General features: G+C 46.1%; 1 protein-coding gene across 1 annotated transcript in view; it reads left to right on the forward strand.

The window, feature by feature from the left end:
- SETX (senataxin) overlaps positions 1-17,877 on the forward strand; it is a 570,564-nt gene that overhangs the window by 184,735 nt on the left and 367,952 nt on the right. Inside the window, exon 4 of the mRNA XM_078646176.1 lies at positions 8,659-8,768. Within this exon, the coding sequence (XP_078502302.1) occupies positions 8,659-8,768 (110 nt within the window). The remainder of the gene's footprint in view (positions 1-8,658; positions 8,769-17,877) is intronic.

The following is a 17,877-nucleotide window of genomic DNA, read 5'->3' on the forward strand; positions in this document are numbered from 1 at the left end:
CTCTACCCTGCACCAATGCTCTACTCTTTAATAATCTACTCTATGCACTGCACCTTACTCCACTGCAGTTTACGCTATGCCACTGTACTCTAAACGACTGAAATTCCACCAATGGCCTCAACACCACTTTACTCCAAATCAGTGCACCATACGCCATTGCACCTTTGCCAACAAATTTGCACCACAGTACTTTACGTCACTATATTCTACAACATTCTACTCTCTGCCGCCGCACACCACGTCACTCTACACCACTGTGATCTACATCACTACTCTCTGCATGACTCTACTGTGCCCCTCTCTATGACTCTGCAGATCCTGCACGCTATGACTCTGCACTCTGACACTCTACTCTGCATGACTGCATTCTGTCACTGTACCCTACTTTGCACCAATCCGCTCTATGGCACTTCACTCTACTCCGCCCTACGCCACTCTACTCCACTCCACTCTACACCACTCTCCTCCACCCTGTGCCACTCTTCTCTGCCAGTGCACTCTACTCTGCACCACTTTCCTCTATGCTACTGCACCACTTTCCTCTATGCTACTGCACTCTACGCTACTGTACATCACTCTACACCGCTTTATGCCACTTTACCCAAAACCAATGCACTCTATGCCAATCTACTCTGCACCACGGTACTTTACGCCATTTCACTCCGCCACTGTACTCCACTCCACTCTACGACACTCCTTTATTTGATACTCCCCTATGTGATGCTCTGCTCCACTAAACTGTTACACTGACACTTTACTCCACTCTATGCCACTCCACAGCCCTCTATTCCACTCTATGCATTTCGAAGACACTACTCCACTCATCTCTGCCACTCCATGCCATGCCCCACAACTCACTCTGCCACTCCATGCCCCTTTACTCCACTCTTTTCTATGACACATTACTCTGTTCCATGCCAATGTACTCCACTGTACCCCACTCTACTCTACAGCACTCTACTCCATCCACAACACTGTACACTACTCCATGACACTCCACACCACTCAACTTTACTGTACGCCACTCCATGCCACTCTACGCCTCTCTGTAAGGCTCCGCTCTACTTTACGACACTCCACTCTACACCTCTCTTCTTTACCCTACCAGCCATGCTGAACAGCAGCCACTCTGGTGTACAACATTGCTAAAAACATACTGGTAAAGCCAATAGCTCTAACGTAGGCAAGACCAATTGGCTTTGCCAATGCTTGTTGTTATAGAGTTGGGAATGCTGCACAGATGTGTGGAGTACTGACCACCCCCGGTTTAGGATATCTGACTTCTCAGGCCTTGAGTTCAGAACACGTTCCCCACATTCACAGGTAGCGTGGTCCCAGTGATGTCGGGGTTAGTCAGATGCAATTGTTTGTTGCAAGGGTAGCGCATGGATTTAGAATGTAGAATGTTGGTTGACGGCAGTTGGGTTAGTGCTGGCTGTGGGCAGACCGTTACTGCTTGTTCTCCTGAATGAACCAGAAGTAAACCTTTCAACTGGTGTAATTTACCACAATTTTGGTGACGAGTTACTTTACCTACTTGATGCTTCCCTGAGTGGTACCAGTTGCTGTGGCCATCATTTATTGTAGTCAAAATCCTCGACATTTTGTGAGAAGGTGACCTTTGGTGATACAGCGGGCCTGGCCTTTCCTCAGCTATTTAACTGTGTGCTGCTATGTTGGGAATTTTGGAACTGAAAGTACTCAACTTTAAGGAGAGCAAGTGTTATTTTCAAAGCATTTGGCGTGTGTTACTATTGTGAACTGCATTGTGCTATATGGTGATACGCACACCAAATTTATTGAGGTTCCCTCTAATCTGTTTTTCAGGATTCCAACTATACAGCATCACTCTGGGTGTTTCCTTGAACTTGTGTTCCAGGATTTCTTACTACTAGTCTTCACTGTGTTTGCGGGTTCTACTCCACGATTTATTAATTGGCAGTGTATCTGAGATTTAGTTCAATGTGATTCACACACTGGATTTGTTTTAGTTCGGGTTGAGAAGTATTTCTATTGTATTGTATTTATATTATCAATTACATTTTAACTCTGTCAGCCATGTTTGCGCACACTTTTTTTCTCAGTCCACCAATACCTTTTCTGATGATTCCAGTGGAGCCACAAATGAAGTGGCCAGAATGCAAGGAGTATTTTATGTATTCTATTTCCGCTCTTGAAAAAGGTGATTTTGAGAAATTTTCTGCATCGAGGAAAAAAACCAATTCTCTTACATAGTCTAGTTCCGAAGGGTTTACGAATGTATGGTCAAATGGAGAAGAAAATAAGAATTGAATTGGAAGGTGATGGTGTTTTCTTGAACACATCAGAAAATCCTGACCATTACCATCATCCAGCTGTATGTGTAGCTATTGATAGCTATCAATGTTTTTGGAGGAAGTAAGGGAAAACAGAACATGCTGAGGAGTATGTAGCTACACTGAAGAAATGGCTGTATTTTGAACTGTGGTTCTTTACATAATGAATGAATTTGCACCAGAAAGAAATGACAGAGGGTAGAGGGTAGAAGAGGCCTTCCTGAGCCTCTTTTAGGGTGTGGTCACGCTTACTGTGGTCTGGATAATCGTCTCCATCAGGCACTGCTAGAAGGAAGAGCAATGACGTGAGAAAGACGGCTGGTCAAGTTGGAGTGGCACGTTTTATTATTATAAGCTTATGTGTATCAATAAAAATAACACATAATGCAAGAGATCACTCTTAAAAAGCTCTGGCTTCACTCTGCCAGGAAGTGTGCTAGGAATCAATTATTTCTAAAAGTTATTGCGATGCAAACAGAAGTGGCTATTCATAAAAAGACGACTTTCTGTATAAGCAGGAAATGTTTACGAAGGCTTCTAACTGTTCGAGGAAGTACGTTGCCTTTACACAATGTCTCTGCCGAGAACTATCATTGCAGGTTTAAACATTTTATCAAGAATAAAATAACAGTGGTTTAGATTCTTACAAAGCATACTAGAATTCCAGCTTAATTATTCAAAGTACACTCCTATCAGGCCTAGTGCCTAGAAGCGCCTGCTCAGGGGAAAGAACCCCAGTAGATTTTAATGCTGATTTAATGCTGAAAGATACTTATGACTATTGCAAGGAATTGGGAATGGATGAAAAAGCATTTAGCAAATTAAGAGAGCTTAAGCTACTATCTCATTCAGGAAGGCATCACCTGGAATAATAGGTTTTGCGGGTTCCTAAATCAGACAGCTCAGTCGACTGGAGTACCGCCCAAGAGGTTAGCTTGGAAGGTTCTGCCTTCTAAATGTGATGGTGGATCTTTTCTACCTAAAAACAAGGAACTAACACTGTCCTGATGTATTTTGTGACGCAGGTGGCTTTCACAACATTTGTCCTAGGACAGTGGGGGCCGGTAAGGTTTCCTAACAGTTGGTGGGTCATGCGAAAACATTTTGTTCTGTACATTGTGGCCGAGAACATCTTGTTCAGTACATATTTCTAAAGATGTACGTGTGACCGGATACTTACGCTAGGGCTAGTTTTGCAAGAAGCTTGTGGCATATTTCGACAAGCTAAGTTTCAAAACAAGACTTCAGTGGAAAGTCCCTGAAATGTGTCAATCTGCCTCTGCACCAGCTGAGACTGGTGTACGTGTGTGTGTATGGGCGTTGGCCTTGATTCTGTGGAAAATCACTACTTCACATTAAGCCAATTTACCACGTTATTTTCAGTGCAGCAGAGATATGTAACATTATTGTTGCCTAGTGCATTCTGTTAGGCCAAGACACGTGTTCTTGGCCTCAGCCTTGGGTCTATAACCCCAGGATTCAGGGAGTTATGGGGATTTAATATGTTGATCATGCATAGCAAAAATTGAGGGTTTTTAAGCATATTTCAGGTTCTCTCTGGCAGGGCCATATGTGACATTTTTGCTACCAAGACAGCTAAGAGATGCTCTTTCTGGTGATCAGATGGTAGAGCGTAATTTTAACCCTTCATCAGAAATACATACTGACTATTCCAGTTTACAGGGTACGTTATGGGTGAGTGGGGACCCACTGCTTAAAGACGTAGCCATTGTAAAGAAAAATTAAGTTTCTAAAACGTGTGCGAAGGCAGCCACATTGTCCTCTACCAAAGATAAAATGTCTGCATGTAAAGTTTAAAATCCCAGAATTGTCAAAAGTAATGATACTAGAACTATTAATGATATAAAAGGTAGCTTTAAAGGGAAATCTGACAAGGGGAAACACATTAGTTGTTTTAGGGGTGGCAGCAGTGATCATTTGGACAGAGAAGACTTGCCCAGTGCCTCGGGCCAAATGCCCTTACTGTGGAGTGATTGGGCATTTTGCAAAAGTGTGCAGGAAGAAAACCAAAGGTCAAACTGAAATATGCTGCTTGTGAGTTGCTCTGTGTTGACAGACCTGTTTGACATTGGTAGCAGGGTTGAATGTCAGACCTGTGTGTGATTTGAAGATTGGTTGGTGGGTTGACATCTCCATTGTTACCAGGTCTGGTGGCTCAGTGGACTAATGCATCCACTGCAGCGGCCTGTGTTCGACCTCCTGGTCACAGGTTCAAATCCCGGCGGGTCCACTCAGCCTTTCATCTATCTGCAGTCAATAAAATGAGTACCATTGAGTTGGGTAACCAACATCTGTTATTTAACCCCGAGATGCCCTTTCAGGGGTGAACGTACACTTTACAAATACACATTATGTTATTGTTACGGATTCTGGGTCACTATGTACAATTGTGTCTAAATCTATATGGAATGATAAGCTATTGAAGTGCTGGGTGGCTGCAGACATTCATCCTGTCATTTCAATGGTGAGGAAATTCCCATGATGGGGTGCAAAGTTTAGATTTTGGAGTTCAAGGGAAGGAAGGTGATTGGTAAACTATATGTAGCGTAATTGAGACCTTCAATATTGGGTTGGCTTGATCAAAGGGCATTCAGTATCATGATGGATTACATTAGCGGAAAAAAGGTAGTTGTGAGTTAATCAGAATTTGAGGCGCTGTAGAGGTTGAGGGAGTTTTGATATTTTTGTTGCTGTTGTGGGGAAGTTTAAACGATTTGTACAAAAGGTTGTTCTTAAGACGGGAGCTACGTCAATTTGTTTCAAAATGGGGAGTATTCCCCCAAGTGTTAAGGTGGAGGTGACCAAGGAAGTGGATGTGTTGGAGAGGAAGGAGATCATTGAACCTGTGGAATGTCCTGAGTGGCTTTCGCCTTTGGTTGTGGCCAGAAAGGCAAATGGGGCAATGAGGTTATGCATTGATTTGTGTGATCTTAACAAGAATATTGTGGTGGACAAATTCTCTCTTCCTAGGATTAATGAGTTATTTGCCAGGACTAAGGGTGTACAAGTGGTTTTCCACCATTGATGTATCTTCCGCTTACCACCAGATATCACGTCACAGGACTAGCAAAAACCTCACTGCATTTATTATACAGTTTGGTTGAAATAGATTTGTCCACAGGCCATTCGGATTGGTCTCTGCAGCGGCTGTCTTTCAGAGGTTAATACATAGGTTATTTAAAAGGATAAAAGGAGTTGTGTATTTTCAGGATGACATCTTGGTTGAGAGAGAAAGTAAAAAAAGAACATGATAGCATCTTCCAGAAAGTCATGGAAATATTAAGGAAGAACTGTTTGACAGTGGAGTTGCGGAAATGTAAGACTGGGAGGAAATAATTTACCTACCTGGGTCATAAAGTCAGTGAACTTGGAATGTCACCCAGGAAGGAGAATATTGAAACCATCAAAGATTCTCCTATTCTTACTTGTAAAGAAGTTGAGTCATTTTTAGGATTGTCAGAGTATTCCAAATTAGTGGGGCATTTTGAACAGAAAACCTTGAATCTGACACAATTGTTAAAGGGACGTAATGTTTTCATGGGAAATGAGAGCTTGCAAAATGATTTCCGGAGCATAAAAATTTATATTTGGATGGTGATACCATTACAGGGTTTTGACCTATCCGCTCCTTCTCTTTTAACCACTAATGCTAGTGGCAAGGGACTGGGAGCTATACTTAATTAAGTCTCGGAGGCGGAAGTAGAGAGCTGTCTTTTACCTTCTGTTCACTATTGCCTGTTGAAGAATAGTATTCAGCCATTGAGCAGATGATGTCAGCATGCACGTGTGTGACAGAGTAATGCAGACCGTACTTGCGAAGATCACAATCCTTTAATTAAAGCGTTGACCACTGAAGGTTCAGCAAAAGCTACTTTCGGTATTGCTAGAATGTCTTAGTTTGTTGGAATATACATATGATGTAGAATATCTACGGTACTTAAGAATAGATTTGCTGACCGTTTAAGCGAATCCCTGCTGCAGTTACAGGAACACATTTCTAATGAGTGGGATGAATATAAAGTTGCTGTTGTGAAAGGTGAAGTTCAAGCTACTGCAGTGAATGAGTGGTTGTGGGGTTCGAACTATGATAATGTGCTTTGTAAGATTAAGAAATTTGTTTTGTAAAAGTGGACCATTAAGAATAAATTGGATGAAGAGAGTAAGATGTCCTGGGAACTCAAGGACGAGATATCCATTTCTGCTTTATTGAGGGGTTTTAGGATTGTTCCTCTCGGATCCTGGAGACCAAGGATTTTGGTAATTATGCATGAAGTGCATTTAGGCATTGTTAAATCTAAGAAAATAGTGAAGGCTTCATATTGGTGGCCAGGAGTGGATTTAAATATGGAAAATGTGTAATATTGTGTGAGAGTTGTGCAAATATGAATACATCTCTGAAGGTTTTCAGACTTCCCTTAGGAGTTGGAGAGATTCCGGAAGGGCGTTGGGAAGCATTAGCAGTTGATATTTTGGTTCCCATTTTGGACAGCAAAGTAGTGCCCAAATATGTTACTGTCCTGTTAAATTTGTATTCTAAGTGGCCTGAATTTGAAGTGTATCATAAAGTGGATGCGGTTGCCATGTTTTTTTTTTTATTGAAGAACATTTTAATGAAAGAAGGGATTCCAGAAATCTTACTGAGTGAAAGTGGCCTGCAGTTTACTGCAGAGACGTTGAAGAGTTTTCTTTCTAGGAATGGTATCACAGCCAGTAGTACAGTTGTTTATCATCGTGCTGGTAGCAGCTGTTGAGCGCTTCAATAGGGTGATTATGGGGAACATACAAGCTGCCATCAACATGGGCAAGAATTGGGAGAAGGAATTGTGCAGGTTGGTTTGGACTTGCAAGATTTTTCCTTCTGTGACAGGCTACAGTCCTTTCAAGTTGTTGAAGGGTCAGGAACTTTGCATGAATGATAACAGTGCTTGGATGTTGTCGGAACGTTAAAAGAAAAGGTCCGCTAAGAACCACCTGGAGTTGGCTCAGAAAACATACAAGAAGTATTCCGACAAATAGAATGGAGTTAAGGATGTGGTCTAGTAAAAAGGGGGTGGGTGAGTTCAGAATTGGATAGGAAAGTTGCAAATGGAAGTACCAAATTTTGTCAACCACTTTTAGTTAGAGAAGAGTGTGCATGTTCAGCTAAGTTGAGTGATGGCAAGATCTATCACGTTTTGTAGGTTGTCTAGGTGTAACAAAATCTTGTTTTGGGAACTCTCAAGGAGTAAAGGTGAATTGAAATGTGGTAGGCAATGGTTCATGGTTGTGGGAGAGTGATGATAAAGTGAGCTCATTGAAACATAACCAATGTACTGATGGAAATAGGGTGGATTCATGCAATGACACGTTATCATCAGAATGTAGTGCTGCAGAGTGTGCTGATATGAATTCATCTTCTAATGGAGCTGCAGTTGGGGATGGCCCACTTCTTGACAACACAATAAATACAAACCTTGAAAGCAACTATAGGACCTATTCTCAACCTGGAAAGGCGGTGTCACTTCCAACAAGTTAAAGGGACTTTGATGGGGTGATTTCACTTTTTGCATGGTCATGATCTGTGTTTGGAGGTGATTGGTTAACAATCTAATATGTTACTTTTTTCCCTATTGTATGTATGTATCTTTTATATAATTTTGTATATTTAAGTGCATCCTGTTTTGGGGTGGACTCCTTGATATTGAGTAGCATTTAGGAATTTAAAATGATGTTATTCTTTCTTTTAGGGGGAAGATGTGTGGTATCTGGTTTAGCCAGATGCTATTGTATGTTTCTAGGGTAGAGTGAGGTTTTAAAATGTTGGTTGACGGCAGTTGGTTTGTTGCTGGCTGTGAGCCGACCGTTGCTGCTTGCTCTCCTGAATAAACCAGAAGTAAACCTTCACAACTGGCCTAATTTACCACAGTCCCCAAAACCCACCCCATAGCTTCTTCTGCCCTGCCGCGGCCTGTTTGTTATTTTAACCACCCTTCATGCCACAAACAGAGCCTGTAGGTTAAATATTGAGTACTTGAGGCCAAGACAGGGAGCCTGAAGCCACTCTGTAAGAGCTGGAAACATAGTTTTACTACTTCACCAGTGTTGGCCTGGTTCTCTCCCTTAAAGGATGCAAAGGCTGCTGTGGGCACTGATGCGCTTTTGCTGAATTTTGTAAACCTGTGAATCGCAGGGTTTGGTAAAGAAGTCTGGTCAGCCCTATTGGTAAGCATCTTTGTAGTGAACAAGTAGCGTTGCAGTTGGCAACTCTTCACAGGCGGGAATTGTCTGGTGTTTTGTGCAAGGGTGTCCTCTTTTTATTTGACCTTCTTTTTCTTCACTTTAGGTGAGCTGTGCGTGGAAGCCTTGTGCAAGATGGAGAGAGTTGGCTACTCATTCCAGGTCTTTGACAAGCACCCTGGTATCTATCTGCTCCTGGTGCACCCCAATGAGCTGGTGAGTCTGCTCTTGCAAGGAGAGCCAATAAAAGTGCTTCTAAAACCACAAGCGCTGCAATTATTTATGCACTTTCCAGGGTGACTTGCAGTATGTTTGTGATGAATATGAAACTGCAAGTTTCTGTGGTGACTGACTGTGTTTCATATCTTCTTTTTGGTCAGAAAGTGGCACTTTTGCTGTGTTTGTCTATATCTGTTTCACCTCTCACTATGACACACCTTCTTTGGGGTCAGTGCTTGTCTCTGCTTACTGGAAGTACACCGTACTGAGGTAAATAATTACCTTACACATGTGAGACTAACTTGCCATTTAGAAGTTTGAGCCCTGCTGGGGCCGACTGAAGCATTCATTCTTCCAAGTTTCATTAAATCAAAGAATTCCTTAATAAGACCTACCTGGTTATGCATTGTTCTATGAAGCAGTAAATGTTTTGGGTAGCGAGAGTGGAATTAAAAATGAATAAGAATTAACATGCTATTATTTGTTTCCACTCACCTTCTGCTCCTGCTCTACGCCTGTAATCAGTGCTCATCTATTGTGTTATAGTGTTCATAGTACTATCATTTTTCGCCACGTCTGTTTGGAGTCTGAGGAGTGCAGAGGTTTTGTCAACAATGCTTGGGCATTATGAATCCTGTAGTACTCAGTTTTCACACACCTCTTAACCGGAGTACAGGGGCTCAGCATGACCTCCCAGTAGAACGGTGTGTTGATGGCATGCATTGGTACGTCATGGTTTAATCTGACTGCTTTTTTCTGAACCTGCCTTCTCTGGTTCTGAAGGCAAGTGTGGATCAGAATGTATAGCCAACTCAATACCTGTTCCCATTGGTGTGCAAAATCTAGACCTCTCTGGCTCCTCATGTGTTTGCATCTGATGTCTAGAGGTCAGTTTGGAACGCAGGTAAACCAAAATATGCAGTTCATGCTTCAACATTCTAGGTAACGAGCAGGTTCATGAATGGAGCACACGATTTTGCCAACTTGAAGTGACCCCGCTTCTTGTAGAAGCGAGTTGGCAGACTTTTTCTTACGAAATCCTAATTGAGAACCTCTTGGTAATATCACTTCTCGGAATGCTTCTTGAATTCTCTATTAAGAGACTTTTAACCTCCGATTCCTTACTTTAGATTATCCCCAGGCGTTAGACTGGATCCGGCAAATTTTGAGCAGCACCCCTGTGCACTTGCAGGTTAAGTCCACAGCTCCGCGTTAACGTAGTGTGTGCCGGAAGTCCTGTGCGGGCAGATACCACCCTAGCGCACTGACATTAGTTTCTTTCTTTCTGTGCCAACAGTCATGGATCCAGTGAACTACCTCAGTCACTTTTTATGGAACTTTGTCTCAACTTTTGTTAAGCCGTTTTTCCAAAACTATTTCCAGACTGCTAAGGACATGAACCCACAGAAGCCCACGGGTATCAAACCTTGCTAGAAATGCCACAGGCAGATGTCTGTGACTGATCCCTACTTGATTTACCTGTGATGCTTGGGCTGCGACTCAAAGTACTGTTCGAGCTGCCTTTCAATGCACCTGAATGCCATTCGGGAGAAGTTTCTTTAGCATTGTGTGCCGCAGCAATGGAACACCTGTGACTTACCTGCTCCCGATGACTGTCTCGGTCATGCAGACAGTCTCCGACCCACTCCCAGAGCAGATTCCATGACCAGTCGTTGTTGGGTAAGTCCAAAACGAAAAAGTAGAACCATTTCTTGACTTCACCGTGCCCTCCCTAGTCCCCAGAAGGAGTTTGGGACTGTCCCTATGCCTCGGAGTCCAGGTCTCGCGCACCTCCTGTAGAGCAGGCACAGACTCCTCCTCCATGCCTCTTGGAGTTTCCTGGAGCCAGTTACTCATGCCCAGCTGCAGGAGTTCTGTGAGGCCATAGCACATACGTTTGGCCAACAGACTCCCCCTGGAGCGCCTTCGGGCCCCAAGGAGTTGAAAGTTGTCACACATGGATTACCCATCGACGGGCCTTCCCCCAATGCCGATTGGATCCTCTGGATCTGTGCCCTGATCATTACAGACTCTGGTCCTGTCCTCCATTTCATCTATGCTACCCTCACTGGATCTCCGTCCCTCGACACCTTCATCCCTGATACCCCATGATGAGGGTGAATCTATAGTCGTTTCTGTCTCTGTGATGGCACCATGTCGGCCTTATCCAATGTTGAGGCAGGTGCAGCTTGGTACAAGACAGGCTTCGGGATCAGACACGGTGACCCAGTCCTAAGGGGAGGTTGAGGATGGATAGTATTCTCTGTTTGACCCCACTGACAACATAGCCCAACCGTTCCTGAAGGAGAACTGGTATGAGGAGTTGAGTCACGCCTTTAGACTGGATACCTTGCTAGATAGTCTTCCCACCTGGGCCAGCCACTGAGGTGTCTGCGGTATTCACAATGATGATGAGGAGGGTTGCTGAGTTCATTGCTCTCTAGCTTCCATCAGTTGAGGTTGTGGTTAATTTCTTGACAAAGGTGCTTTAGCTGGAGCACCCCAGTGCAGAGCCCTTACTTCCTTTTAACAAAGCCCTCGCAGATGTCCTCCTTGGGGCCTGGTTCAAGCCCTATTTCTTGGTTCCCAGTAAATATTGGGTTGCACGTTAGCAGCTTCCAGCGGCAAAGGGATACTTCATTCCTCATTTATCACCCACACCTATAAGAGCCTGGTGGTGGACGCTTTGACACCCATATTCAACCCAAACGACTTCCCTGCTAACCCTCAGGATAGGGAATCTAAATGATTAGGGAATTTTGGGAAGAATTGAAAGGCACAGAATGGCACCTAGGTACATCAACACTGCACTACCCAGTCTACTAATGTATTATGACACACTATTGCCTGCCTCAAATGACCAGTTGCCACATGGCCACAAATAAAATACAGTTTGGATAGAAAGATGAGAGACAATACAAATTATACGGTGATATGTCAGTGTTCAATGATAGTTCTTTCACACGTTTTTTGTTGTGTATTTAAGATTCCTTATTATATTCTTTTCACAAGTAGGTACAGCCAACGCGTTTTGCCATAGAGAGGGCTTCTTCAGGGCAAAGTATTATAGTAATCACTGTTCTAAAATTATTTGTGCGAAATGCCAGCATCAAATTGCGTTAATACCGTCCCTTGGTTGGTCAAGATGCAGCAAGTTTCACCATCCAATCTGCAGGACGAAGGGTTCCATGGTGGTTCTTAGATACCATGTTTGGTTGTGGTCAATGGGCTCTTGGGGATGTCCGGGCAAGCCTCATGGACATGTCCTTTGATGGCTTGTGCCTGTTTGCTGAAAAAGCAAATGTAGTGCAAGAGCACTTTAAGGATAGCAGAATCACAGCTCTCTCCTTGCGTTTGACCATTGCCCCTTGCCAACCAAATTCCTCCTTTCATCGCTCCAGGGAATACGGGAGGGACTCCAGACACGCCAGTAACCACCATACCCACAAGACCAGCAGGCTTCTCATCACTTTCAGGGCTTTGGCAGAGGCTTCCACAGACCTCACAGGCATCAGGGACATGGTACTACTCGGTCATCCACACCTCTCGCTGTCAACCCTCCCAAACCTTTTTAGTGCACCCTTTGCAATGCACAGCCATCTGATGGGTTGCGGAATATGCCATTTTCTACTGAAATGGCAGTCTGTCACCTCTGACAAGTGGATGCTACAAATCGTCATGCTCTTCATTTTCTAGAAACCCAGCCATCAATAGCTGTCGGAGGACCAAGGGAGCCATTAAGAGGGTTCTGACACCAGAAGTAGGGTGTAGATGCTACTTTCTGGCTAGAGACCTCTGCCCTATTCTATAATTTTGCCTTCTCAAAACCTCCCTAAGAAAAGACAGGTTCAAGATGCTCACCCTTGTCCAGGTCCTGTCTGTCCTGGACTCTGGAGACTAGATGGTAACTATGGAACTAAAGGTTATTTTAATGTTCCTGTCTTGCAGACCAATAGACCATACCTGTGTTTTAAAGTAGGTCAGAAGCATTTCCAGTTTACCGTGCCCCGTGCGTGTTTAAGGAATCTTCAGAGGTTCCAGTCTTTCCCTACCTCGATGACTGGCTGTTGAAGACTGCTAGGTGGAGTCACCCACTACCAGATTACGGCAAGCCTTCATTTGTTTGTGTGTTCCCTTTGATCCCATGCATAGCTGCCCTCTTAGGCCATTGACTCTTGAAATGGTCTTTTGTTGGCCATTACACCGGCCTTGATGCTCCAGGCCCTCTCAATTCACCCCTGTACATTCTCTCATAGCAGGACAACTGGTTATCTGCACGCTTGCCTCCTTTCTCCCTATGGGGAAAGAAGGTACGCCCGCCTCTCCAACCCCGGTGTAAATTCAGGATTGTCAGATAAAGGCGTGAGAGGTGAAGGGAAAGTGGTGAGCCCCCTCTTAATGGCCACTGTGTCCCACACGCGCATCACTGTACGGGAGATGAGGGATTTGTTCTGGTAGGACGGTCTATCAGATCGCTTCAGGCAGGGTATCCTCCAAAGCGATGATTGCGCAATCGCTCTGTCCTGGAAGAGCCATCTCTTCTCCGATTCGGGCTGGCTCCACTCCACCAAGTATCTTAATTGCGCCGCTTGGAAGTATCGCAGTATATTTGGGATCCCCAGTCCTCACTCGTCAGGAGGGCGGTGGGATAGGTCTCTTTGCATCCTTGGTCTTTTCCCGGCCCATATAAATTGTTGCACCGCTTCTTGCAGCCTCCGTATGGTTCCCATGGGAGGGCCTACTGAGATGGTTTTGAAAGATGTAGAGAATTTTGGGTAGGTTGGACATCTTTACCGCCGCGACACGGCCGAGTAGTGATAGTGGTTGTTTCTGCCATCTCCTCAAGTCTCCCTGTATTTGGGAGGTGAGGTACGTGTAGTTCAGAGTAACTGTCTGTTCGGTGGACGAGATGAGGACTATCCCCTAGTATGGGATCGAGACATGGGTTTGCAGGCCCCCGTAGTCGGGAGATGCCCCGTTTAGCTTATGTGCATTGCGAACCGAAGGGAGCAGCATTGATTTCCCCTTATTCATTTTAAATCCGGACACCCTCCCAAAGGCCTCCATCTCCCCCAAGAAGACGGGCGCTGATTGTTTGGGTGTATCCAGAGTAGCTAAAATGTCTGCATATAAGCTAATTGTATGTTGTTCCCCTCCGAAGGAGATGCGTGCGATGTCAGGGTTATCTCGAATCCTCTGTGCTAGGGGTTCTACGTAGCGCGCAAATCGGAGGGGCGATAGCGGGCATCCCTGCCTCATGTCTCGCCTAATATACGAGGCTGTGAGCCTGTACCGTTAACGCGTATCGTTGTCATTGGTTTGTCATAGCAACTTGCGACCCATGCTCTAAAGCGATCCCCGATGCCAAAGTGCGCCATGTTTTGATCTAGAATGCCCCAGTCCACTGTCGAACGCCTTTTCGGCGTCTACCGACAGTAGCATGACGTCTGCCCCGTGTAGTGAGCCTTGTCTATTAGGTGCATGAGGCATTTAGTATTATCGCTGCATTGTCTGCTTGGGATGAAGCCAGATTGATCTAGTTCAATGATGCCGGGTAGCCGTGGTCCTAGTCTAGTAGCGAGAACCTCTGTGAAAAGTTTGAGGTCTAGGTTAAGTAGGGAGATCAGTCTGTAAGCGACGCATTGGGTGGCGTCTTTTCCTGGCTTAGGCAGTACACTTATGTCCACCTCCAACATATCCAGAGGTATTGAGCCGGGCCCCTGGAATGAATTAAACAGTCTGGTTAGAAGTGGCGCTATGAGTGGGCAAAAGGTTTTATAAAAGCCGGCTGAGAAGCCATCCGGCCCAGGAGATTTTAGGGGTTTGAGGCGGAAGATCGTGCCGACCACCTCCTCTATCCTGATAGGTGCATCCAGCGAGGCGGCACCTGCTGTGTTGAGAGCTGTCGTCGCTGCCTGACTTAAGTTGGCCTCCCCATCTTTGTCAATAGACAGGTCCTCGCTATAGAGAGATGCATAGAATTCCTGAAAGGCCTTGGCTATCTCTCCCTGGGTGTGAGAAGTTGGCCTGATGTGCAGTGCTCACTATTCTAGTGATCACTATATATCAGTCCAAACAACCCTTATTGATGATTGGTTGTAAGTCAACCTTATAGACCAGCTATCCTAGTAGCATGGATACGAGCAGTCTAAGGCTAAGACTCTAGAGGGCGTGTTAAGCCAGCTGTTTTACCATCACATTACCCCTTGAACACCCAGTGAAAGGACACCACACAAGTGTTATGAAAATAAACAGTGTATTTATTAGAATCACAACAACCCTGTGCTCTTTATGAGGACAGGGTGCTAGGCACACAACAAAACTCTTACGAAAATACTTAAGTTAGCACAGTATATACAAATGCCCGAGGGGCACGAAAAACCATATACTCTCAAAGTGGAATGCGAAATTACTAGCAGGTAAGTACAGTACTAATAGGCTTTGGAATCGCTAGGACTTGACTAGGGAATCGTTAGATTACTTCTAGGAGGCCTAGGGGACTCGGGTGCAGAGTGTGCACTCTCACGCGGGATGCGGGACAAAGTCTATGGAAGCTAGTAAAGTTAAAGTTAGTGTTCACGGGCAAACCCGACCTGGTAGGGAGAAAACGACAGTGGATCCTGACCCTTGGATAGTGAGGCTATGCTGGGACACCGAAGTGCCGAAGTTACCTAGCCCAGGGGCTGCAGCTGCATAGGTCTCAAAAGACGTCGGGAATCCTCGTTGCCGGACCAGGAGCCTGGAAGAAAGGAGTTGCTGGCAGGCGACCAGTGAAGATTGTTCGAGTGATCCAAGCCTGGATCGAAGATGGATGACACCTGAAAGCAGAGGGGACCAAGTTCGTGACTACTAGCCAGTAGTCCGTGGGCACCAGGAGGGCACCGGATGGCAGTCACCTCGACTAGGTGAGTGGGCGACGCTGGCTCTGCAGATCTCACGGACCAGGAGGCGTTGTCGGCGACCAGGATGGAGAGGCGAGCTGTCCCACGATGGATGAAGCTGTCGGCGTCGAAGTTACCCAGGATTGGGCAACAAGCCTTGGCTAATTCAAGCCCACGCGGTGGACTCAAAATGGCGTCTTTGGTGGACCAGTAGGGTCCGGGGTGCTCCTCTTCTGGAAGGGAGCAAGGGCCAGTCTGGAGCAACCAGACCAGCAGCAGAAATGTCGTCGGGCGTCGTTCAGAAGGCCACAAGCCAGCGGGCTAGTAGCCAAACAACGCGGTGAGCAGCAAAAAGCAGAAGGGCCCCACGCAGATCGTGGAGATGCTGGGAGGCTGCACTTCGGTGCTGGAGCTGCTCAGGGTCGGGGCTTCTCGGACCCCAAAGCACTCACCAGGAAATTACTCGGCGGGCTTGCTGTGCAGAAGTCGTGCAGTCTTGAAGATGGCCGGTCCCTCGAGGTCTCGTCGCACCCACGGTTCTCAGCTTGGCTGTAGAGGTGGGTAGAGGTCAGAGGTGCCAGGGAAGCCGGTTCTCGTCGAGCTGGGCAGTCGGATTCCGGAGGAAGGACTTGCAGCAGACCGCAGTGTTCTTAAGATGGTGCCTGCGGATGCAGGGTGACTACTCCTTAGTCACAAGGGAGAAATCTTAGGAAGAAGTCTTGAGTTCCTTTCGTAGAAAGTAGTTTCAGGATTCAAAGATGATCTGATTTGGAAGGGGGCCAGTCCCTACCTTTATCTGGGAAAAGGGGGCTGGCACGCGACTAGGTCCTGCCCTATGGGTGGGACCAGGAGGGGGGTGGTTACACCCACTTCCTTGGCGGGCTTTTCCCCAGCACAGGGTCTGGAGTGTCCCTGGAACTGGTTCAAGCCAGCCTATGCACAGTGAGCACCGGGGTGCCACGTGCAGTCACCTTCCTCTGAAGCCCTGCCTACCTACAATACACAAAATCCTGTCTGGGACGGTGCTGGCACCGCCCCTGGCAGGAAACCCTTTGTCCTTATCTCCTGCTCTGGGAGGACTCCCAGCAGCAGGAGGGCAGACTTGTGTCTCGGTGGCAGCATCCATTTTGTGGATGCTAAGGCTCTGTCTGACTTTAACCGGGGTTAGGGGTTACATACATGTCGTGTGCCTCTAGAAGGGTGGAATGCTAACCCCGTCGCCAGAATTGGCGAGGGGTTAGTATTCCAATCCGTATGACACCTTACTCGACATGTTTTGATAAAGCGATACCAGAGTTGGCATTTAACCGCGAGGATTATAATGCACTTAAGAGTATATGGTATGCGATATCATGGAAACTGCTAAGGGATAGATCCCGAAAGCCGCAGACAGGCTCAGCTCATGCCAGAGCACCATCTCACACGATTCCAAGCACTCTGCCTTCAGGATTGTTAAGGCCTGCCATAGGAGTGACTGATAGGAGATCTGTGTGTCCATTTTAGGGTTAGATATAGGTATACTATATCTAAAGCAAAGGGTGAGTACACCACCTTGCCCCAGCTGTCGTGCAGCCAGTTGTGTCAGTTTAGTTAGTCAGTCCAGGGGTGGCACAATACATGCTTCAGCCCCTGGGAGACTTCTGGGTGCACCTCAGCCCTGGGTACAGGGACTTGGAGAGGGCCCAGTGCCAATTCAGTACCTGAGTACAATTTGGATAGAGAGAACAGCTAGGCTGTGGGTCTGATTAGCAGGCCCACAGCCAGGGAAAGTCGTAAACCAGTGCAGCAAAAAGCAAAAATCTGGGTGATCATAGGATTGCAGACCCTACTCTCCTACACTGGGCGTTGTGGAGGGTTGTGAATTTGGACCGCTGAACTCGAGCTCTAAGCTTGCTTGCGAGGAGATGCCCCGTTTTATCACCTCCCACATAGTATGTGTGTCTGAGCCGCAGGGCTGCCTACTCGGCTCGGTCAAGGCCGGCTAGTTGCGCCCTGGCAGCTTTCAATTGCCTCCATATCCTGGGAGGACCCGTGCGACTATGCACCCTCTCAAGTTTGACCACCTTAGCTGTGAGTGATTCCCGTTTTTCTTTACGCTCCCTGGCTTCTGCCGCTGAGATAGCTATCAGTTCCCCCGTACTACTGCTTTAAGTGCTCCCCAAACCGTGGTCAAGGGTGTGTCCGGGTTTGTCGTTGATTGCGAGGTAGTCAGTGATGCTCTTGTG

Source organism: Lissotriton helveticus, chromosome 5_1 (genome assembly GCF_964261635.1).
Source record: "Lissotriton helveticus chromosome 5_1, aLisHel1.1, whole genome shotgun sequence".
NCBI classification, from domain to species: Eukaryota; Metazoa; Chordata; class Amphibia; order Caudata; family Salamandridae; genus Lissotriton; species Lissotriton helveticus.